Consider the following 23,683-nt stretch of genomic DNA (forward strand, 5'->3'; position numbering starts at 1 on the left):
TGGAGAACAGCTTCTTGAAATGCCTTAGGAGAGCTTACTGGGCTGGAGAAGCTAAATAAACACTATATACCACTCTGGTGAGTCACTGGGTGCCAGGTTAACACTTCTGCAACTGGCTATAGGAAGACGGGAGAGGACCCAAGAGTCCTTTCGATGTGAACCAGGAGCCAGAACCTAAAATAGACCCTAACATGTCTTATATGTGGCGGGCACTGTGATCTGCTGTTGTGTTTACACTCCTCCACAACCTATAGAGTGTTACAATAGGAGAGATTAGGTACTCGTAGACACACACAACTTTAAAAATAATCACAGCATTTTTGTGTGAAAAGTATAGAATATGAAAAAAGTATAGAATGTGTATGTGTTTTCCTTCCTCTAACTTTACAATAAATAGATCATCAAATCTAGTAAATTCCTAAATCTCTCTCATTTCTAGTCTCTATGTTACTCTGTCACTATCTCGGTGTAATAGACTAGATGGCTGTGTCCTCCTGAAATTCGTATGTTGCAACACTAACTTGAATTGCATCTGTATTTGGAAATGGGACATCTAAGATGTTATTAGCGCTATTAAGGCATAAGGGTGAGACCTTGATTTAGCAGAATTAGTATTCTGAGAGACACCAAGAACCTTAACGCTCTGTTTCTCTTGCGCGGCCACACAGATGAAAGGGAAGAGGTGTCCTTCACAACCCTGCCTGGACTGTGATCTTGCCCTTGCCCGCACAACTATGAGAAAACCGTTTCTGCTGCACCTAGTCTGTGGTGCTCGTTACAGCAGCCCAAGTAGACTACCACACTGGCTGCTTTAGTGACTTTTTGTTGCTGTGACAAAACACCATGACCATGGCAGCTTATTTTTAAAAAGCATTTACTTAGGGGCTCACAGTTCCAGAGAGGTAGAGTCCATTGCCACCATGGTGGGGAGCCTGGCAGCAGACAGGCAGACTTGGTGCTGGAGCAGTAGCCGAGGGCTCTCATTTTTATCCACAAGCACAAGGTAGAGAAAGATAACTGGGAACATCATGAGCTTTTGAAATCTCACTGTCTGCCTCCACTGACACAGCTCCTCCAACAAGGCCACACAACCTAATTCTTCACAAACAGTTCCACCAACCGGGCACCAAGTTTTCTAACACACAAGCCTGTGGGGGACACTCTCATCCAAACCACCACACTTGCTTTGAAGACTTATTATTGTTACTACTATTAAAGCTTTATTATAAATAACCTGCAAAAACAATCACACAGAAAGGTTAGCCAGGCCCAAAGTCTATACATTCCAACGATTTTGATAGTTAGGATAGCCATTCTGAAGTGGTTACAGTTTACATTTTTACTATGACTTATATTTTTATGCAGTTATTCAACACACACATAAAAAAACTAGAAAAATCCCTAACAGAGTGAAAACTAGAAAAACAGTTAGTTTTATATCATTTTTCATGACTTGTGTATTCTTTAGGTTTAGACCATTAAAAACTATCCAAGCCTCTGGGTGACTTTAATTGCCCTTCTCTATAACTTGGTCAATACCTATGTATTTATTTTAAATGGTTTCACAATGTTTAACTGATATATAAAAGTGAATTTAATGTGTACAGTTTAGCGGATTTGGATCCAAACCACAGTTTCTTTATCTCATTTCCATCCATCCTTCATCTAAAGCCAGAAATTTCTGTAAGATGCAGTTCTGTTTTTGTCAAAATCCTTCCACGGTTCCCCCAATGCTTATCATCAAGGCCTCCGAACACATCCATTTCAGGAAGAGAAGTTCGGGTACAGCATGCACATAGATTGCATATGCATACTCTTGTGCACAGACCGTGTTAAAATATATAAAATGAAATAGGAGAGGTGACTTAGTCTGTGAAGCATTAGCTGTGCAAGCCTGAGGACCTGAGGTCAGGTGCCCAGCACTGGGTGAAGCCAGGTATTCACTGCGATCTTGGCTTTGCGAAAGCAAAGACAGTCCTGGTGCTAGCTGGCCAGCTAATCTTGCCAAATTGGTGACCTCTGGGTCTAATGAGAGACCCTGTTTCAAAAAATGAGGTGGAGAACAAGAGAGGAAGAAGCCCAGGGGTAGCAGTATGGGTCAGTGAGGAAAGGCACTCACCTTCTAATGGCGTGGGCCTGATGGCCTGGGTTCAATCCCCATACACAAACAAGAACTCTAGGGCTGGAGAGAGGGCTCACATGCCAACCATTCGAGAAAACCCAAGTCTGGTTCCCAGCACCAACCTGGGATGTCTCAAAACTGCCTCTAAGTCCAACCAGGGAATCTGACTCCCTCTTCTGGCCTCCTCAGGCACTGCATGCTTACATGAACAAACCCACGTAGACACAATTAAATATAGTTCTTGAAAATTGATCTCTGGTCTCTACATGTATGCACACATACATGTGGGCATGCACTCACTCTCTCCACATAAATACAGACACAGGAAAAAAAGAAACAATATTTAAATTTATGATACAAGCAGTATAGAAGTTATAGTTTTTGCTACATGGAAATCCTTGGGAAAAAAATGTAAGCAAAGCGATGAGATTTGAAAAGTCAGGTCTAATGAGAGGCTCATCGATTTTACCTGGAAACATGACTGACAATGACCTTGTGCCAGGAAGCTATAGACTAAGCAGTAAACTGCTTCCTTATATTCACTTGGGGTCATTATACTTAGCATAATCTCCAATAGGAGGTTTCTTTACAGGACTTTTTAAAAACCACACACCCATTGTGGGGTTTCATTTAGTTAAAACTAAGTAGAATAATCAATAAATCTACTTAGATCAGGCACATCAAAACTGCAAACGCTCTCAGTACACCAGGGTGTAAGGGAGTCACTACTGCCAAGCCTGCAGACTGGCAGAATGCCTCTTGCCTCAAGAGTTTTCAGCTGTAGGATATGTGACCATCTAGTATAGAAACCACAAAGGAAATCCATGCCAATCTACACAGTTAAAATAAATTTATTTTGCATTAATATATATTAAAACAAATTCTAATATTTTCTTCAGTTCCTAAGGAGGTATTAGGCAGCATAAGCCATCTGGTCAATGGCAAGAATTGTCTGTGTTTTATATAAGGTTTTCCCAACCAACCCCCAATCAACTGCCTATAGCAGATCTCTCTCTCTCTCTCTCTCTCTCTCTCTCTCTCTCTCTCTCTGTCCTCTATATCTCTCTCACTCTTGATCCAATTTTAAAGTGTTGATCACCTACATACATGTGCTTCATGCATTCCTGTGCTGGGGTTGACATCAGATAATGTAAGGGAAAGTACCTAGCACACAGTAGACGCTTCCATGTATTCATCAACGCTCATCACAAGGTAGTGAGACTACATCAGTGGGTCTCCAGTTCTAGCCTGCTTTAAAACCACCTGCTAGCACAGATTTGGGGGTCCTAGCCTGCCTTAAAACTGCCTGCTAGCACAGATTTGGGGTTCTAGTCTTCCTTAAAACCACCTGCTAGCACAGATTTGGGGGTCCTAGCCTGCCTTAAAACTGCCTGCTAGCACAGATTTGGGGTTCTAGTCTTCCTTAAAACCACCTGCTAGCACAGATTTGGGGGTCCTAGCCTGCCTTAAAACTGTCTGCTAGCACAGATTTGGGGTTCTAGTCTTCCTTAAAACCACCTGCTAGCACAGATTTGGGGGTTTATTTCCAGCATTTTAGATTCATTACATCTAAATGTAATGAATCTGTGTGAGGCCCAAGAATGAATTTCTAACAAATCCCCAAGTGTTGCTGGTGTGGTTGAATCACGACTGGAGAACAAATGAATTAGACAACCTTCAGAGCTTCTCCTGTTTCTAATGGTTTTTGATGTTTCAGTCCCTTTAGTAGGGAGTCAATGGACACTCACCCCTCTAGAAATTAATATTTAACATTATTTTAAATGGAAATGTGGTCTGTCTACGGTTTCAGACACACAATGTGGAGAAAACAGCACGTAATTCAGAACTTGAAGATCTGAGTTAAAATGTCACTTTCTAGCTGTGTGGTTGACTCAAGACAAGTTAATCTCTGAGGTTTTTATTTCTTCTGTAAAACAGGGCTGCTGTATTGAAATACTGTGTACCTATAAGTGGAAGTTGCCTTTAATCCCAACACTCAGGAGGCAGAAACAGGTGAATCCCCGTAGTGAGTTCCACGCCAGCCAAGGCTAAAAAAATGAGACCCTGTCTCAAAATAAAAATGCTGTATACTTCAAAACATTTCTGAATTCTAATATATAAGAAATAATTTGTAAAAATAGATGTAGACTCTCCAGTTAGATACAAGTATAATATATTATTATATACTTATTAAGTACAATAGACAATAGCATCACACGGTTTGACTGTTTCACAAATTTTCAAGATTTCCAGCCGCAAGGCTAAACTATTGCTAAGCACTCTGACAAACTTCTCAAATAGGCGCAAGTTTTCTTAGTGCCGCCAGCAGATAGTGAGAGAAGCTGAGCCTCCAACTTCCAAGATAGTCAGACCTCCATGATCCTTTCCTCCCACTGTTTGGACCTCTGTGTTCATTCCTCCCACAATCAGTAACCAAGAGGATACTCTAAGGCTGTGTGACTAACAGACGCTGCCATTTTTCCTTTGGTTTCTTAGCTCTCACGCCAGGGAAAACCAGCTGTCATACATACAATGAAGATGGTAAAGCAGCCCCATGAAGACGCTAAGACAGCCAGATGGGAAGAAAGGAAGGAAGGCCTCCTGCCAACAGCCAGCACCAGACATGTGAGTGAGCCGTCTTGGAAGTGGATCCTCCAGCCCTCGACAGTCCTTCACTTGACTGCAACTCAAGCCTCTATCCGGCTACACACATCACAAAAGGCCCCAAGCGACCCCTACTGTTAGACCCACTGAGATGGGAAGGTGATTAGTTATTGTTCTTGTTTTACACTACGGAGTGATTTGTTATGCAACGATCGATGACTGATTTGCAGCTATTGTCTATGGTGTCTGCACTGTGTCCGGGAGCTATGCTACGCAACCATCTGTAGCTAGATGATATTATAATCCCCCCCTCCAAAAGAAAGGGTGGCCAAGAGGGCTTAAATAACTTAGTCATGTTCCCATGGTTTGTAAGTTGTAGAAGCAGAACTGAAACCCAGTTTGTAACTCTAATGCCCAGTTTCTTGGTCACTCCTCTATAAAAGCCAGAACAAAGCCTTCTGGGTAGTTAAGCAGCAGCAACTGAACTGAGAATAAATATGCAGGAAAAAAAAAATGGGGCAATGGAGGCCCAGACCTGAAATGGCATTGTCATCTGATGCTCTGAGACACAGATGTACTAGCCACCTCCCAGGCCGTGTGCCCATGACCCCATCCCATTCTGCCCACAGTGCCCAGCACTCACCCAGATCTGCAGCTTCACACGCTTCTCTTGGCGGTAGACTGTCTTCACTTTGAAGTCGATGCCCACGGTGCTGACGAAGGCCGGGGTGAAGGTGTCGTCAGCGTAGCGGAAGAGGAAGGAGGTCTTACCAACGCTGCTGTTGCCAATGATGAGCAGTTTGAACATGTAGTCAAAATTCTGGTCAGAGGCATCTTTGACTCCAGTTTTACCCTCAGTTACTGAAGCCATCTGCAAGAGAGGCCTATAGTTACTCTGGTGTGACTCGGAGTCACCAGCCTTCTAATGGTCACCGACCATGGCAGAAGAAATACTGCTCACGGCTTCCCCACCAGTGTTCGCGCCCCAAATGTTGTCTCAGGATTGGGGTGGAGCCCAGCTCCTCCCATTCATTCTTTCAACAAATATTTGCTGAGCACTTTGCTCTAGGGTGAGCCCTCTGCTGAGCATGGGGTGGGGGTGTTCAACTATGAATCAGACATGGTGACTGATCTCCAGAAAACAACCCAAGAATAGGGAAACACGATTCGCAGAACCGTAGATAAAGGACAAGCCTGGTAGGCCCTCGTGGACTCTGGAGACCTGGTGATCAAGGAGAATCCCCTGTAGGAGGGTGGGCTCGGCACTGGACTAGCAGTCTCTGTTTTCAAAACTGTTTTGGCTCCTCACAGCTCTACAGATAAAACCTGAACTGTCCACCTTCACAAACACTAAACCCTCAGCACTTTCAGCTGTCCCCGTCGACCATTCCCCCATCTACCTGTGCTATCTTTATATAAAAATATGCCAGTGACGTTACTGTAATCCAAAGACGCCACAATATGTTTTTTTTCTTTTGTCCCTACTTTGTGCAACCCTTCCTCCTGGAGTCTTTCCCCTCTACTGGGTGCCTCCTGGTCCTCACAGCGCCGCTTACCCTGAGCACGGCAGAGGCACACTCTCCTCTTCCTGTGTTCCACAGTCCTCTGCTGGCACCTACGTCATTTCAGACTTGTTTACTATTCCTCCTCTCTCAGAATGAGCATCTGGAACCTAATGTACCCTGTTTCTGCATCCCTGGCTTGGAGCTGAAATCCTAGCCTACCGCGACACTCTTGAACATATGCAAAGGATTAACAAAGTCACTTCATTATCTCGGGCCCTCACTCTCTTTGTGAGAATGGCAAATGGGAAGAACGGTTTCTTGCATTTTCTCAGAAGACTTGAGAGAGATTTTTTTTTTTAAATGATTGAGAGCCATGTGGTGGTGGCACACGCCTTTTGATCCTAGCACTCGGGAGGCAGAAGTGGGAGAATCTCTGTGAGTTAGAGGCAGCCTGGTCTACAGAGTGAGCTCCAGGACAGCCAGGGCTGTTACACAGAAAAACCCTGTCTTGAAAACAAACAAACAAATGATTGACGTGGTGTTTGTCTGCTTCCTGTTGCTGTGATAAAACACTGACCAGAAGCAACTTAGGAGGAAAAGGTTTATTTGGCTTACACATCCCAGTTCACAGTCCATTGAGGGAAACCGAGGCAGGAACTCAAGGAAGGAACTGAAGCAGAAGCTGTGGAGGAACGTGGCCTCCTGCCTTTCTCCTATGGCTTGCTCAGTTTGATTTCCTCCACAATCCAAGACCACCTGTCCAGGGATGATACCGCTCACAGTGAGCGGGGCTTCCCACATCGATCACTAATCAAAAAAACTGCTCCCCAAAGACTTGCCTATGGGCAAATCATGATTACAAATTTTATAGACTCAGTTGAGAGTCCCTGTAGCATGAATAATAAAAGCACAGAGACAGAAATTGGGATTCAACCCGAAAACCAGGAAAACAAGGCAGCCAAGCTACTAGAGAAATCTTCCCTCTACCAAGGCTGGGTGACAGCAAACTAACCAGACTAAGCCCCTCTCTCCTCTCATTTTATATTCCCTCTAGTGCTGGGATTAAAGGCATGGGACTCTCTATGACTGGGATTAAAAGTGTGAGCCACAACCAACAGGATTTGTTTCTGCATTGATCTTGTATAGCCCAGGGTGGCCTTGAACTCACAGAGATTCATCTGACTCTGTCTCCCAAATCCTGAGATTAAAGATGTGTGTCACCATTGCCTGACCTCTAGTGGCTTTAGCTTTGCCTCTGGTCTTCAGGCAAGATTTATTTATCAAAATACAAATAATATACCACTACTAGTCCCTCTTTCCAGATATATTTAGGTTTATGTTAATATGGCAAAAGTCAACTGGTTAGCACAGATATCTTTAAAAACTGGTAAATTCACAGAGGTGTGAACATTCTGAATGCTTCTATCCTCCAGAGCCGTGATTTGTCCATTCCCTCATTTATCCATTCAGCAAAATGTACTGTGTGTCAAGTCTAACACCACGCTCCCCTTTCCTAGAACACCTGAATCTAAAGCCCGTAATGTAGCTATAACCCTACAATCTAGCACTTGGTTTAAAGACTTCATGTATCTTCTTAGAAAATATTAATTTGTAGTGTGTGTGTGTGTGTGTGTGTGTGTGTGACTGTACACACGTGAAAGTCAGAGGACAGCTTGGAGTACACCATGTGGCTTTCAGAGATTGTCTTAGTTACTATTCTATTCTGTGAAGCGACCCCATGACCAAAGCAACCATTAAAAGAGAAAGCATTTAATAGGGGACTGGCTTACAGTTTTGGAGGTTAGTCCATTATCATCATGGTGGGAAGCATGGCGGCGCACAGGCAGACCTGGTGCTGGAAAAGGAACTGAGAGTTTTACATCCTGATCTGTAGGCAGAAAGAAACTCTGGGCCTGGCATGAAACTTCAAAGCCCGAATGACACACTTCCTCCATGGGCCACACCTCCTAATTCTTCAACTTCTTTCAAAGCGTGCCATTCCGTGGTGACTACCCATGCTAACACACGAGCCTACGGGGCCACTCTTACCCAGACCACCACAGAGACTGAACTCACTTCAACTTTTGGGGCAGGCACTTTTACCCTCTAGGCTGTCTCGTCAGCCTAGTCTTTTTGTTTTTTAAGATGGGGTCTCGGGCCTAGAACTTGAGGCAATCCTCTTACCTCAACTCCCCAAGTGCTAGGATTAAAAGTGTGGGTACCACACCCAGCTGAGTGGAGTCTTTAGTTGCTTCTTCTACATCCCAGAAGCCTCATGTGCGCTGCTTAGAAGCCTCCTCCAGTCTAGACATGGGCTAGGTAAGGGTCAGAGGAGGGTGGGGTCACCTTACATGAGCTAATGTTCAGATTCTCACTCTCTTTGGAAATTCCTGGGGGTTTTATTTGTTTTTCAGAAAAAACAGAGGCAGTGGCTCAGTGGATAAAGGCACTTGATGGCACCCAATGACTTGGATCTAATCCCTGAAAACTCACATGGTGGAGGAGAGAACTGGCTCCCCTGAGAGTTGTTCTCTGACCTCCACACATGTGCTGTGGCACACGTAGGAACACAAACACAAAAGAGTTTTAAATAAATAAATGTAAAAAGAAAGGAACAAGCTAGTAGATCTGGCTCTATGAACCTCCTGAACGAACTGAAAGGGCAAGAAGCTGGTGAAGGTGGAAACAAAATAAAGGTCTCCTAAAGATCCGACAAGTACGTCAGGCCTTCAACAACCTTGTAGCAACCTTCACCACCTTCCTGCTCTTTGCCCCCAGCTCTGGAGTCTTTATCTGAGACCCCCAGCTTCATCTTTAAATTAGTCTGCCCCAAGGGAAAGGTCCCTAGGCAAGGGTGGAACATGTCTGGATAGCATTTATGTGGAGGAAGACAGTGAGGTTGGAAGAGACAGATGGGCGCCATTGGCTACTTAAACTGTCTCGTAAACCTTCCCTTTAGTTTGCACATCCTTCTTCGAGACTGGGTGATTCAGGACTGTAGAGATGACGCAGGGGTTAAAAGTTCTTGCTGTGTAAACTTGAGGACATGGGTTTGGATCCCAGCACCCACATAACTCACGCGTGCTTATAACCCTGGCATTACAGTAGTGGAGGCAGAATGAGCACTGGGCCTGGCTGCTTGCCAGCCTAGACCAACCATGAAGGCAAGCTCCAGGCTTAGTGAAATAGACTAACCACCTAAAGAAATATGGGGAGGGGTGCTAGGAAAAGACCCCTGATGCCCTTCTCCCGCCTCTGTGCACACTTGCCTGTGCCCATCACACACACACGGCACATACTTGCACAGACACACACATACACATAAATACAAATAAAGCCATTTTTAAAGTACTTAGATTTTAAAGTACATTCAAAAAGTGCTGATACTTTAAAAATTCCTCATAAATACTATTTCAATGGCATTTATAGCTACATTCTACCCTGCATTATTTGACTGATCCTTTAATGCCATCTTTCTAAGAGAAAGGATATTTTCAATTTTAAATGTTTTTGGCATTTTTGCTTTCTACTTGTTTGTTGTTATGGTTTTGTATGTTTTCTGAGACAGAGCCCCTGTCCCTGTTTTTTGAGGCAGACAACTCTGGCTGACCTGGAACTCACAGAGCTCCACCTGTCTCTGCCTCCCAAGTGCTGGGATTACAGGTACATGCCACCACACTGGCTAATTTTGCTTTGAAAGTTGTTTTCTAGTCTTTTTAAAATTCCATTACATGGATTTATTTGTTGTGTGTCTGGGTGTGCTTATGCCATGGCACGCGTGTGGGCTCTGAGGACAGCATTTGGGAATCAGTTCTCTCCATCCACCACGTGGATTCCAGTCATTAGACTTGACAATGCCTCCACCTGCTGAGTCATCACCCTGGCTCGCTTGTCTTATCATAAATTACACTGCAGTGGGCTTTTTTTTTTAAAAAAAAAAATAAACCTTTATTCATTTTCCTAATTATTTCCTGGGGATGGAGTCTGAGAAATAAAATTGCTGATCAGAGAGCAACTTTACTAAAACACAGATTGATTCTTAGCTCAATCTCAGATCCTTTATCTCGTTTTATCCATTAAGGTAAATCTGAGAAATGAAAGTTTGGTGAACGGGAGTCATTGTTTCTGTTTGATTGAGGGGGATTTGGTAGAGTCTCAAAGCTAACAGCAGAGACTAGATGTGGTACTCTGCAGTGTTGGGGAGGTTTAAAACTGCCGCTCTAGCATCCGCTGAATCCTGGACAAGTCACACAAACCATGTAAGTCAGAGTGTTTGCCCTAAAATAGGGGAAACATCACCTACTTGGAGCTATGGCAGAAATAGAATCAGCAGGACTATATATAAACAATCTGGGGCTGAATTTTGGTTTGTGGAAGCTATGTAGCATTTATTATCTTATTGGCCCCTTTAATTCTCCTCCTCCTCTTCTTCCTCTTCCTTCTTCCTTCTTTCTCCTTCCCCTTCTTTTCCTTCTTCTTTTTTGTTTTTCTGACACAGGGTCTCTCTACATAGACCTGGCTGTCCTGGAACTCACTATGTAGACAAGGCTGACCTCAAACTCAAAGAGATTTGCCTGAGCGCTGATGTTAAAGGCGTGTACTCCATCCCAGCTTTTAATTCCCTTCTGCAGTCACCTCTTTCTTAACTGTCTTCCCCCCTACTTGGGCTCTGTTTCGAGGGACTATTTTGTAAAGAACTGGCTGTCTCCCCTTCTGAATTCAGGGCAGCTTTAGCCATATTTCATCTGTGATTATAGTGATTCCTTAGGGAATTTTACTTCTTTCAATAAATATTTATGTTTTTTTCATATCTCAAACTACCAATGTAAATTTCTATTACTTTTCCCACTATATAGCCAATTTAGCACTTTTAAAATACTTTTAAATTATTATTTATGAGGCTGGAAAGATGCCTCAGAGGTTAAGAGCACTGGCTGCTCTTCCAGGGGACCTAGGTTCAGTTCCCAATCACATGGCATTTGTAACCCTAGCTCCAGGGGTCTGACACCTTCATATACACATACATACAGGCAAAACACCAATGCACATAAAATAAAAATTTTTAAAAATTAGTAAAATTTATTTTGTTTTAGTTTTTGGTTTTGTTTTGTTTTTTGAGACAGGGTTTCTCTGTGTAGCTTTGGTGCCTGTCTTGCAAGCAACTAGCTCTTGTAGATCAGGCTGGCCCTGAACTCACATAGATCCATCTGCCTTTGCCTCCTGAGTACTGGGATTAAAGGCATGAGCCACCACTGCCCAGCTACAGCCTCTTTTTATCAGAACAGAATATATAGAACCTGTGGGAAATTTGCCTATCTCTACTAGTCATGCTAAAGTAGTGATGGGTGAGCAGGGGGAGGAGTGGGGAGTGATGGGGTGAGCAGGGGAGGAGGGGGGAGTGATGGGTGAGCAGGGGAGGAGAGGGGAGTGATGGAGGAGCAGGGGGAGGAGTGGGGAGTGATGGGTGAGCAGGGGAGGAGTGGGGAGTGATGGGGGAGCACGGGGAGGAGAGGGAAGTGATGGGTGAGCAGGGGAGGAGTGGGGAGTGATGGGGGAGCAGGGGAGGAGTGGGGAGTGATGGGTGAGCAGGGGAGGAGGGGGAGTGATGGGTGAGCACGGGGAGGAGAGGGGAGTGATGGAGGAGCAGGGGGAGGAGTGGGGAGTGATGGAGGAGTAGGGGAGGAGTGGGGAGTGATGGGTGAGCAGGGGAGGAGAGGGGAGTGATGGGGGGGCAGGGGGAGGAGTGGGGAGTGATGGGTGAGCAGGGGAGGAGTGGGGAGTGATGGGGGAACAAGGGAGTAGGAGAGGATCAACAAAAGTTTCATTTTATTTTTTAAAGATTTATTTTTATTTTATGTATATGGGTGTTTTGTGTGTGTTGTATGTCTGTATACCACATGTGTACAGTGTCTGCCGAAGCCAGAAGTGGATCCTCTGGAATTGGAGTTACAGATGGTTGTGAGCCACCATGTGGGTGCCAATGTCGAGAACCAAACCCAGGTTCCCAGGAAGAGCAACAAGTGCTTTTAACTACTGAACGATCCTCCAGCCCTGCGACCAGACATTTAAAACTCTGATCTGCCCACCCCATCACTAGACAGGTAGGAAACACTGAGGCTCCATAAAGAATAGTGATTTGTCTAAGGTCACATGACAAGTCAGTTGGTGACCAGGATGTACATCTCCCAGATTAGGCTGAGTCTAAGGAAAATAAAGCCCTAGCAGATTTCAGGTGAGCGAAATAGCATTCTCAGGACAGAGTGTCAAGTCACCACACCGCATTTACCCACTGCACTGTCAAGTCTGCTTATCTGGACACAGTACAGCTTCCCCAGGTGGTTTTATGAGAACAGAGAGAGGCGAAGAGCAGAATGGAAGGGTTCGGATGGAAGCCCCCTTGAGGGCATCTTCCCGGAGGGGGGAGCAGGGGTGACAGAGACATCTAATAGAGAAGCAGAAAGTATCTCAGCAGGCAGCCGCCTGAGGCGGATCTGAGCAGACAGGTCGCTTGCTGCACTGCACAGTGGTGCCCACAGAACTGCATTTGTACGATAAGCATCGATCAGATCTTCCCTCTTTTGTGACAGCCGCATAAAATGATAAAGCTGGGAAGCTCTCTGTCTCCGTGACAAGCAATACAGATGAAGGCCCGGAAATCATCTGGGAAGCCATACTTGGTCCCGGATTTGTCAGGGGGTGTCTCCCCAAAAGGCTGTTATGAAAAACAAATAACTCTTTCAGTCTCGTGGGCAGCAAAAAATACACAGTTAAAGGAAGATGTTGACTTGGGTTAGGAAAGGAGCGAGCAAGAAGGAAAGAGACCCCAATCCCGCAGAAAGAGATGGACTCAGTAAATGTAGTGCAGAGGGAATGGGTGTCCTTTTCTGATGGAGTCTGAAGACTCGTCACGGCATTAAGTGTGAGGGACCTGGGTTGGGCCCAGCTTTCACAGTAATTATACAACTATAGGCAAATCACACCCTTGGCCTCGGTTTCTGCTTTATAAAATAAGTGAATAAAATGGCTTTTTAGAACTACTTTTACACTTTAAAGTCAGCATGTGAATGAATGCTTTACAGGATCTGAGAGGATGGATTAGTCAGTAAAACGCTTGACTCAAAAGCACAAGGACATGAGTTCAATACCCGGGATCCAAGCAGAACCACTGAACGTGGTGGTATGGGCTTGTAATCCCCAGTGCTGGGGAGGCAGAGACAGGAAGATTCTTCAGGGCCAGCCTGCCTACCCTTCGAGCTTTATAAACTTCTTAGTTTAAAAAATATTTATTTCATGTGTACACATGTAAGTGCACATGTGTCACCGTGCTCATGTGGAAGAGGTCAGGGGTCAGCTTGCAGGAGCAGGTCCTCTCCTTCTACCACGTGGGTCTCGGATCAAGTTCAAGTCATCAGCCATGGCAGTAATAACCTTTACCTCCTGAGACGTCTTGTTAGTTTCGTGTGTGTGTGTGTGTGTGTGTGTGTGTGTGTGTGAGAGAGAGAGAGAGAGAGAGAGCGAGCGAGAGAGAGAGAGTGTGTATGTGTGTGTGTACGCGTGTGTGTGTTTCCTATCAAGTCATCTTAAGAGATGGAAGTAGTTTGGGGCTCAAAACCAAGCCAATTAGATTCAGTTTCCTGCCTATCATTTCTGTATTATTACCTGGATAAGGAAAATCACATGACTAGCACAGTTAAACAAGCTTTGTTGGGAAGATTGTAGGTAATGCAGAAGATGCATTTAGCACAGCACACGGAACGCAGGAGAAGTTTGGTGAATGTCACCCTCTGCCCTCCTCAAGGAACATTTATTAATGGAGTAAGGAGGCAGCTGGAGGTGAGCAGGATAGCTCAGGAACAACTGGAAGGTAATAGAGGAAGAAGGAGAGAACTGGCTTCGTCAAGCTGTCTTCTGACCTCCTCGCCTTCAGTGTGGCACGTTCTCTGCCCCTACACACGTCATGTACACACAGAGAGACACAAACACACACACAAACACAAAATAATAATAACTTTTACAAACTTGAAAACCTTTTAAAGGGAATTGGGTCTATGTGTGGATCTTGTTCTATCGTATGCTATCTTCCCCCAAATCACACTTTTACAGCTTGCTCTTTCTTTAGACCATTTCCGACTGCCAGCCTGTCACCACCAACGGAGCCCAGGCTCACTGCTTTCCCAGGACTCCTAGAGCCACAGAGACACTCTCGTGACAGCTACCATTTATTAAGGACTTACTAAGCACTAAGCATTCTGCTAGCTGCTTCAGAAGCATTCTAGCCTCACACAGTCAAAACTTGATACATGTTGCTTTCCTTTCTTCTGACCGGAAGGAGCTACCCAGGGGTACCATTCTACCCGCATAGCACATTGCATAGTGACAGTGGCTTCTCTGGTACTGTGCTTCACAGTCTACAAAACTCTTGTCAACTCACATTGCTCTCCTTGAGTCTTACCTCCACTGCTCACTCACTCACCCAGTCCACAGTCACCACACACCCACAGCTTTGCCAGGCCCTCCATGAACTCTGCAGGGATGATGCAGGGGCCTCGTGAGTGCATTCTCCATTGCTGATGGTTCCTTTCACAATCATGCACCTTTCCTATGCTGCGTCTTCTGGTAGGAGCATGCGTTACTCTAGCGCTAGCTACATCTTTAGCAACCAAGAGACTTCGCTGACCCATCTGCCTTCCTCACACTCTGCTCCCAGCACACTATGGCTCCTGACTCCCACAGGTGGCCTTGCCCAGCTTCCATTGTCTTCCTCTTTTGTTTTTATTTAGTTTTATTTTGTGCAGTGTGTATGTACGTGTGTGCGTGCGCGCACACACGTGTGCGTGCGGTTTATGGATAGAGGTGCTTTTACCCCTGTGCATGTGTGCCACTGCACATGCAGAGGCTACAGGAGGGCACTGCTATCTTTCTCTATTGCTCTCCACCTTGGTTTTTTCTTTTAGATGGACTTAAATTTTTTATGTGTATGAATCTCTTGCCTGTGTGTCTGTATGTGCACCATGCTAGTGCCTTTTGAGGTCAGAAGAGGGTGTCGGTCAGAAGAGGGAGTCAGAGTCCTCTGGGACTGGAGTTAGTGTGGTTGTGAGCCACATGCTCTTCCTAAGAACGGAGCCCTTGTCCTCCACAAGAGCAACAAGTGCTCCTTACTGATGAGTCATCTTCTCAGCCCTGCCACTTTATTTTTTGAGGCAATCAAATTTCAAGCTCCAGGGGTCTTAATGTCTCTGTCTCTGCCCCCACAGCTGGGCTTCCAGGCAGAGCGATCATACCAGGTTCATCCATGCTGGGGTTTTCAACTTAAGTCCTCATGCTTGGGTAGCAAGGGCTCTCCTCTTCGGTTTTGAGGCACAGAATGAGTGTGCTCTATCTGCTTGTATGAGGGTATGCACCTGCATGCTCATGCATGTACACGCGTGCGTGTGCAGACACACATACACACACACACACACACACACACTTTATAATCTACAGCTTTTCATCTGGATTCTGGGAAGGAGGGATGAGAAGCCCACTCTGCACCTCTGCTGGCTCTGGAGGCTGTCATCCTGCCCTCTCAAAGTCTCTTCCATGCTTAGATGCCAAAACAGAGTTACATGAGGATGAATTTTTCTGTTCACTGTTTTCTTCTTGCCCACGACACCAGTCGGCACTGTAGTCTGGTCCAGCGCCTGCTGTCCTCATGCTGTGAAGAGCCAAGACACAGCCAGTGCCAAGGCTGTACTCAACCCTCATAACATTTTCCACCTTACCCACATGTGGCCGCCTCCCTAACCGGACCCATCACCCCCACAACCTGACTCTCCAAGTTCCTTCAAGGTTCCTCTGCTTCCAGCAGCAAGAACCTGCTCCATTGCAGCATCACCTCCTCCATCCTGACCAGAACTCAGGTACCCCTCGCTCGTATGCAGGGCCATGACCCTCCCCCCTACCTAGTCCCTGCCACCCCCTCTGCGGGTGGGACAGACCCGGCTGATTTCCCCACCTTTGCCTACATTCAAGCTTGTCCCCTCCAAGCCCTACCCCTATGTCTCCATCCACCGAGACCCCCCCACCCCGACATGGACTCGATTCTGTACCCTTTCACTCCCAGTTAAGCCACACTTACGTCCCGGAAGCCCTAATCCTTCACCTGACCAGACACCCGCTCCTGCCCTGCGCCCCTTCCTTTCAACCCTTGCTCAAGCCCCTCTGGCCCACCCCAGCTCTCCACCTGCACACCCCCATCTCTCTTGCCTTCCCTCCATCCTCTCAGTACCCCTCCACTGCCCTCAGCAGCCTGGTACTCTTTCCCGCGGCTAGATGCCTCCAGCCACCCTTCATTGCCTGCAGTTGATGCTCATCTGCCCCCGAGCCCCAGCGGTCGCTGATCCCCGGCGGACCTGGGATCCGGGGTGCGAGGCCCGCGGTCCTGATCTGCTGCTATGCGGGTCCCTGGCGGCCTCCCGCAGCCCCTCTCCGAGTCCCCTAGGCTGCCTTGCACTCGATTCCCCTGCTCTTGAGCCACCGCGAGCGGGCTCGGAGCCGCGCCCCTTACCTCGGACAGGAGCCGGCTCCCGGACGGTGTAGCTGAACTGTCGCACCTGCTGCTGGCGGTGGGCGAGAGGCGGGCGGGGAGGGTTCCCACCTCGGCTTAGGATCTGGCTGGAAATGGGTTGGGTTCCCGCTGGGTCCAGGCTCCGCCCCTGGGCGGAACCCGTGTAAGACTTGCCCCGCCCCTCTGTTCCTGGCAGGTGTAGGGAATTCAGGATTTCTTGGGAGCCCCAGACCCTCTATATCTGGGTGACTATTACGATCTGCCCTAATTCCCAGCCCACTTCTGTAGTCTGCACTTACTGGGGGCTTTGGTAATAATGTAACTGATGATGATGTCGGGTTTTACTATTTCCAAATGCCTTACTCCGTTCTCATAAACACCAAGGAGGGAGCACGCCTGTCTAAAGGTGGAAGCTAAGAAAGGAAGTGGGGTGCCATCCTCTGCCCCACACATCCGTCCCTTCATGATCCGTGTCCTTTGAGTCTGCTAATGATACCATCTGAATATAGCCTGTTCTTCCTCTTCCGTTTCCTTTTCTCTGCAATATGGTTCAAGGACTAATGCTTTTCAATTCCTGCCTCTTCTCTCCACCCTCTAGGGCAGTGGCCTGCGTAACCTTTTGAAATGTCATCGACCTCGTTAAAAGAACTGTCACTGCTTCCCTGTTACCAGCCGTGGCTTGGGGGCTCCCAACTGGGGTGGTTTATGTTCTTGTCTGAGCCTTAGAAGGGCCCACTCTCCCAGAAGTGGTAGGTTCAAGAGATGTATACAGCACCTCACCTTTAAATCTCAGTATGGACTTCATTTCCCATTTTCCTGAGGTCACTGGACTGACAGTTTGGGTCTAGAGTAATTTTCCTTTTCTTTCCTTTCTTTCTTCTTTTTAAAAAATAATTTATTTATTTTTTGATGGGCATTGGTGTTTTGCCTGTATGTATGTCTGTGTGAGGGTGTCAGATTCCCTGGAACAGAAGTTACAGCTGTGGGCTGCCATGTGGGTGCTGGGAATTGAACCTGGGTCCTCTGGAAGAGCAGCCAGTGCTCTTAACCACCGAGCCATCTCTCCAGCCCCTCGTTGTCCTTTTCTTTTTCTTCTCATTTTGTTTGTTTTCTTTGTTTTTGATTTTGATTTTTCAAGACAAAGTTTGTCTGTGCGGTCCTGGCTGTCCTCGAGTTCCCTCTGTAGACCAGGCTGGCCCCGAACTCAGAGATCCGCCTGCCTCTGCCACCCGAGTGCTGGGATTAAAGATGTGCGTCACCATCACCCAGCATTGTTCTTTTCCATAGTCATACCTACCCCAGATCTTAAAAGTATGAGTCGGGTTACAAAGCCAGATTTTTCTCCGTTCCATGAAAACTTGTCTACGGTGTTTCTCAGCAGCCCAGGGAACAGCCCAGATGTGCCCCTCTGTGCCTCTCCTTCAGACTCGCGGTCCTTACGCTGCTTATTAGGACGCCTGTCAGTCCTTCCAGTCCAGTCCCCACGCCCTGTTTGACCTCTAGAACCCCAGTTCTACCCACTGCATCTCTGGAGTCCTCAGGCGACCTCTTTATCTTTACGAAAAGCGTATCCTCCGCTGGGACACGGCCTCCACAGCAGCCCTCTGCAGAAAGGCAAGTCATCTTCTCCACATCGTTAACATCAGGAGGTGGGGCAGTGTCGCTCTCCTTTACCCACCAGCCTTATCATCCCCTACACTTCCTCACCACTGACCCCTCATCGCTCCTCGCACTCTGAAGATCTCAGCCCCTGGCACGGTTTTCACTATCTATGGTCCCACCATCCTGATGGCTTCAGTTACTTACCGCATCTCTTGACCATCCCTCCGCCTCTTCTGTAGGTGTGACCTACACTCCCACCTGACCCTCCACGCACCTACAACCTCGATAGCCTCAAAACAGAACACCCTAAGCTGAACTTGCTCCCACAAGGCCTTATTTTATTTTCTCGCTATCCATCTCATCCCGTTTGAAATAACTAGCCATTCTTCACAGGAACAATGAGATAACACAGAAAACAACCCTTTCAAAGTTGTCAAACAATATGAGAGCAGATGGCATTGCTTTCATGTAGCCTCGGGTCTGATTGCTCCCTCCTCTCTCCCCTGAAAGGCCATGAAAATGGAGGAGAAAGAGCACAGGCTTGGCCCCACACGGACTATGGTTTTCGTTACCCTTATTCTACCACTTGCTGGCTGAGCAATCGTAGGTCAATTACTTCATTTTTCTGACACATGCACCCCTTTCTTATCTTTAGGAAAATCAATACCTAAAACTGCCTCAGGATTGTTGTGGTATTCGTACGAGAAAATGATACTGAACAGCTCTTGATAGATTGCCAGGCACACAGCAAGCACTCAATAAATATGAAATGCTGTAGTTATAATGGCAGAAAAATGCCATTTCTAACCACAACTGCCTTCTTAGAAGCATAAGTCCCAGTGCATAGAAGATCCTTTTCTTCAATGTCTGGCCTTGACAAATGTAAGTTTAGGAAATTGGGTGACCAAATTGCTGTGTTAAAAAACAAACAGAGCCAGGTGGTGGTGGCACATGCTGTTAGTCCCAGCACTCAGGAGGCAGAGGCAGGTGGATCTCTGTGAGTTCAAGACCAGCCTGGACTACAAGAGCTAGTTCCAAGACAGGCTCCAAAGCTACAGAGAAACCCTGTCTCAAAACAAACAAACAAACAAACAAACGAAAAGAGGAGAAAACAAAGAGGAGAAAAGAATTTGGAATTCACTCAGCAAAATAAGAGGAAGTGCTAGAGGAGGGAGAAGAAAAAGAAAATGAGTAAGGAAGTCGTGGGCTTGAGATGGCTCAGTGCGTGAAGCGCTTGCCTGGAAGCATGAGGACCAAACTCAGGCACAGCCAGACACAGTAGCCAGACCCAGTAGGACCAGTCTGTGATCCCACTGCTTCTACAGTGAGACAGCAGGAGGAGGAAGGACTCCCGGCATGTGCAGCCTCAAACAAAAGAACCTGTATCAAAGCAGGGTGGATGGAGAGGGTTGCCACCTGAGGTTGTCCTCTGACTTCACATGTACCTTAACACACATGTGTATACACACACACACACACACACACACACACACACACACACTTTTTAAAAGTCAGTATAAAGGTAACTATTACACAGATCAGAGACAGAAGAAGCCCGCACATCCCTCCATCCCCACCCCTCCCCTTCCACAGCCACTCCCAGCTCTGTTTGAGGAAGGTCAACAAGTACAGGTGCAGTCATGTGATTTGTCATGCAGATGATGGGACACCTCCTGTGACCCCAAAGGCTTTAGGAAAGACCCAGGGATGCTTTCTGAGAAGGGGATGTGAGGAGGATGCTTGAGCGTGGAAGATGACCCCTAATTGAAAAAAGAGACTGGAGGGAGGGGTAACAGTAAAAAGCTCACAGAATTTGCAGAAACCATGCGGGGAGGTTTGAAATTACCAGATTTATAAAATGTGAAAACGAGGTCCAGGCCCATTTCTCTTAGCTCTGAAGGGGATGAAAAGATGGTCCTGGCATTTGGATTGTGTCCTTTATGTCCCCAGTAGCCTACGTTCCTATTCACTGGAGCTTGACCACCACAGAGAAGAACAAACTAAATCAAATTATTTTAGACTGTCATTATTTCTAGATCCAAATGTCCAAGAAAAAAATAGGAAGACAAAATTCTGCCTTTTGCTTTGAATCAAATTAGCTATCAAAGACGGGTGGTGGTGGCGCATGCCTTTAATCCCAGCACTTGGGAGGCAGAGGCAGGCGGATCTCTGTGAGTTTGAAGCCAACCTGGTTGACAAGAACTAGTTCCAGGACAGGCTCCAAAGCTTCAGAGAAACCCTATCTCAAAAAAACAAAACAAAAACAAAACCATTTATTCTCAATGCAAAGTACCTGCTCATACCCTCATTTTTAGGGTACTCTTGTTATAGTTATAATTATAATTATACTGGCCTGCCCTGTCACCTGGGCACCCTGTCCCTTTAAGAGACAAGTTCTGCCCACTCCCAATCTCCCCCTTCCTGGCCAAGGCAAGAGGATCTCCAACCCTCTTCCCTTGCTCTCTGTCTCGGCCCACTCTTCTTCTGCGGAGATAGCCTCTGCCACCCTCTTACCCACTCCTCCTCCCTCTCTCTCTGTTCCTCTCTCTCTTTTTCTCTCTGTCCCCCTCAGACTCCTCTACCCTTATACCCACTAACTAAATAAACTCTCCATATCCTGTCTGTTTGTTCCTTACCTGCCACGTTTTTCTTCTAAACTCAGTGTCCAGGCAAACCCACCTACAAAGCGCTCCCAGGGAGCCAAACCCCTTTTATAGGCAAGAAATGCCTTAGATTACACACTTGGTGAAATGGAAGAACCAGGTATAAGGTCTTCTAGTCTGTGTCCAGGCTCCAAACAGAACATTTTCTATTAGACTCGTAGCAGTCTTCATTAACATTAACATTTCCACAAACAAAACTGCCTTAAATTTCTCCTCATTGCTAGGGTAGAGAAATCAGTGCTCCAGGGTGGCAGCGTTTACACGAGACATAAAACTGATGCTTCTCATAAAATGAGAATTGTTCCTCAGAGCAGGCGGCAGCATAACTGGCCGCCATTTGGAATGAACGGGGAAGTTACTCCAGCCATAACAAACAGCTCCCGAATTCAATTGCTTGGAACACTGATCATTTATTATTTATCACAGTTCTGAGGTCGGCTGGATGGCCCCTTTCCTAGTGTCATACGGGCTCACTTGTAAGATGCATTCAGTTGGAAAGTCTGGCCGAGGATGCTGGCCGAGGACAGGGCACCACGGTTGTCCACGGAGCCTCACTCACAGTCGTGTGGACCAACCATGTAGTAGCCTTGTGATGACTTTCCAAGAGGGTGAAGGTGGAGGGCAGATCCTAAAGTCAAGTCTCAGAGGATGGAAACTGGCTTGGGAGATGGCTCGGCAGTGGAGAGCGCTGGATGCTCTTCCAGAGGACACAGATTCAATTCCCAGCAACCACACGACAGCTCACCACTGTCTGCGGCGCCAGTTCCAAGGAGTCTGACACCCTCACACCAATGCACATAAAATTAGATTTTTAAAAAATGATTTAAAAAAATAAAAATTCAGTCTCAGAAATCTCATTTGCAGCTGTTAGTTAAAACAAGCCCAAGCCCCGTCAGATTCAAGAAGAGGGAGAAATCAATTTCACCTGTGATTGGGGTGGAGTCTAAGACACGGCACATAAGCAGGGGCTTGAACAACTGATGGCCTTCACCACTCAAATTTGAAGAGGAAGCAGATTTCGGTGACCCACACAAACGACAGACATCTCCAACACCACCTCCTGTGTTGCTTGTTCTGGCCTTTTTCTCTGTGTTTCAGCATCTCCATCTGCAAAATGAATGAACTTGCAGGTCCATTCTCCCCATTTCCATCTCCTGATGAAGTAGACCTGGTTAAAATGTGCACCAAGAGCTCTGCCCCATCACCAGAACATGGCACTGCCATAGGGATCCAATGTGAGATACACACAGAAAACATTTACCATGTAGATACTTGAGTGACCAGAACCCAGCAAATATCCACTGTTCCTCCTCTCGCTTGCTAGCTCTGCTAACCCTTGGCCTGGGCCAGTCTTCTGCACTTCTCGGGAATTCTTCATGCTGTCCCTTCCTTTCAACTCTGTGATTAAAGCTTCCTTACTGTCCTCCTCTTGCTAGAGCCGTCAGTATTGCCTGCATCACAACCCACATGACCCCAGAGGCTTCTTCTTACATCCATTTTAGAAACTCCTCTGCCATCCTCCAAATCCCATCTCTTTAACATGGCTCTTCCACCTTTACCTACGTACCTAACTACATACCCCTCATGTGTAGACCGTATCCACATTAAAGTATTTGGTGTGCTCTGATTATGACCTGCTCTGTAACAACTCGATGAGTCTGCTACATAAGTTTTTTTTTTTCCCTCTCTGGGATGTCATTCACTTGATACAAGTATCTCCTAAGCCCCTTGATACAGCTTTAATCCAAGCTATTTCTCATGGATTGATATAGTAAAGGCTTGGTTCCTACAGTGGTGCTATTGGAGACAGTGAAAGGGTCTTAGCTGGGGTCTCTATTGCTGTAAAAAACACCATGACCAAAGCAACTTGGGGAGGAAAGGGTTCATTTCGCTTAGACTTCTACTTCACAGTCCTTTGCCAGGGGAAGTCTGAGCAGAAGCCACGAAGGGATGCTGTTACTTGTACAACCAGGATCACCTGCTTAGGGGTGGCACCACCTACAGTGGGCTGGGCCCTCCCGTGTCAATCATTAATCAAGACAATGCCTGACAGACTTGCCTATGGGTCAGTCTTATGGCGGCATTTTCTCAGTTGCGAGTCCCTCTCCCTAAATTACTATGGCTTGTGTCAAGTTGACATTAAATGAACTAACTAGGAAGACCAGCCTAGTGGAAAAGTTTAAAATCTTTGGGACACCTTCCAATGGGGAGAAAGGGACTCTGGGCCCTTCTTTTCTCTTTAGGGATCTAACCATGAGCTAAGCAATTTCATTCTACTACATACTCTGGCCATAGGACCAAATCTATCATGGTCTTGACTTCCAAAATAAAGCTTTTAGCATTGTAAATTGATATATTTTACAAACATTTGATCTAGAAGTGGAAAGTTCACTAATACACACTCAATATGTGTGGAGGTGAATAAGACAAGGCTCCAGACCCAAAGGACTTCAGTGTCTGATGCAGCAGGATAATAGGAGCAAGATACACTCTCCTTCAGTCCACGAAAGCTGAGGCCACGCCACTGACTCACACAGCACCTCCTGGATCGTCCTTAGAAGAGCGGAGAGATCCTCTGCTGAATAAATATGCTCATAAATACTTGCAAGGAGTTTCACATCTGGCATCTCTGACTTCCACG

The 23,683-nt window shown here is 46.4% G+C and overlaps 1 protein-coding gene across 2 annotated transcripts in view; it reads right to left on the reverse strand.

Moving 5' to 3' along the window:
• The window catches only part of Rab3b (RAB3B, member RAS oncogene family), a 68,102-nt gene extending 51,185 nt beyond the window's left edge, over positions 1-16,917 (reverse strand). The window contains exons 1-2 of one of the 2 annotated variants that reach the window (XM_087904753.1): positions 16,778-16,917; positions 5,370-5,597 (exon numbers count right to left, since the gene is read on the reverse strand). In XM_087904753.1, the coding sequence (XP_087760879.1) occupies positions 5,370-5,597 (228 nt within the window). In that variant the 5' untranslated portion in view covers positions 16,778-16,917. Of the gene's footprint in view, positions 1-5,369; positions 5,598-6,282; positions 6,346-16,777 lie in introns of those variants that run through there. The other variant, XM_087904754.1, reaches the window with a different exon arrangement.
• Positions 16,918-23,683: the final 6,766 nt, after the last annotated feature.

Source organism: Myodes glareolus, chromosome 3, assembly GCF_982192425.1.
Source record: "Myodes glareolus chromosome 3, mMyoGla1.1, whole genome shotgun sequence".
Lineage (NCBI taxonomy): Eukaryota > Metazoa > Chordata > Mammalia > Rodentia > Cricetidae > Myodes > Myodes glareolus.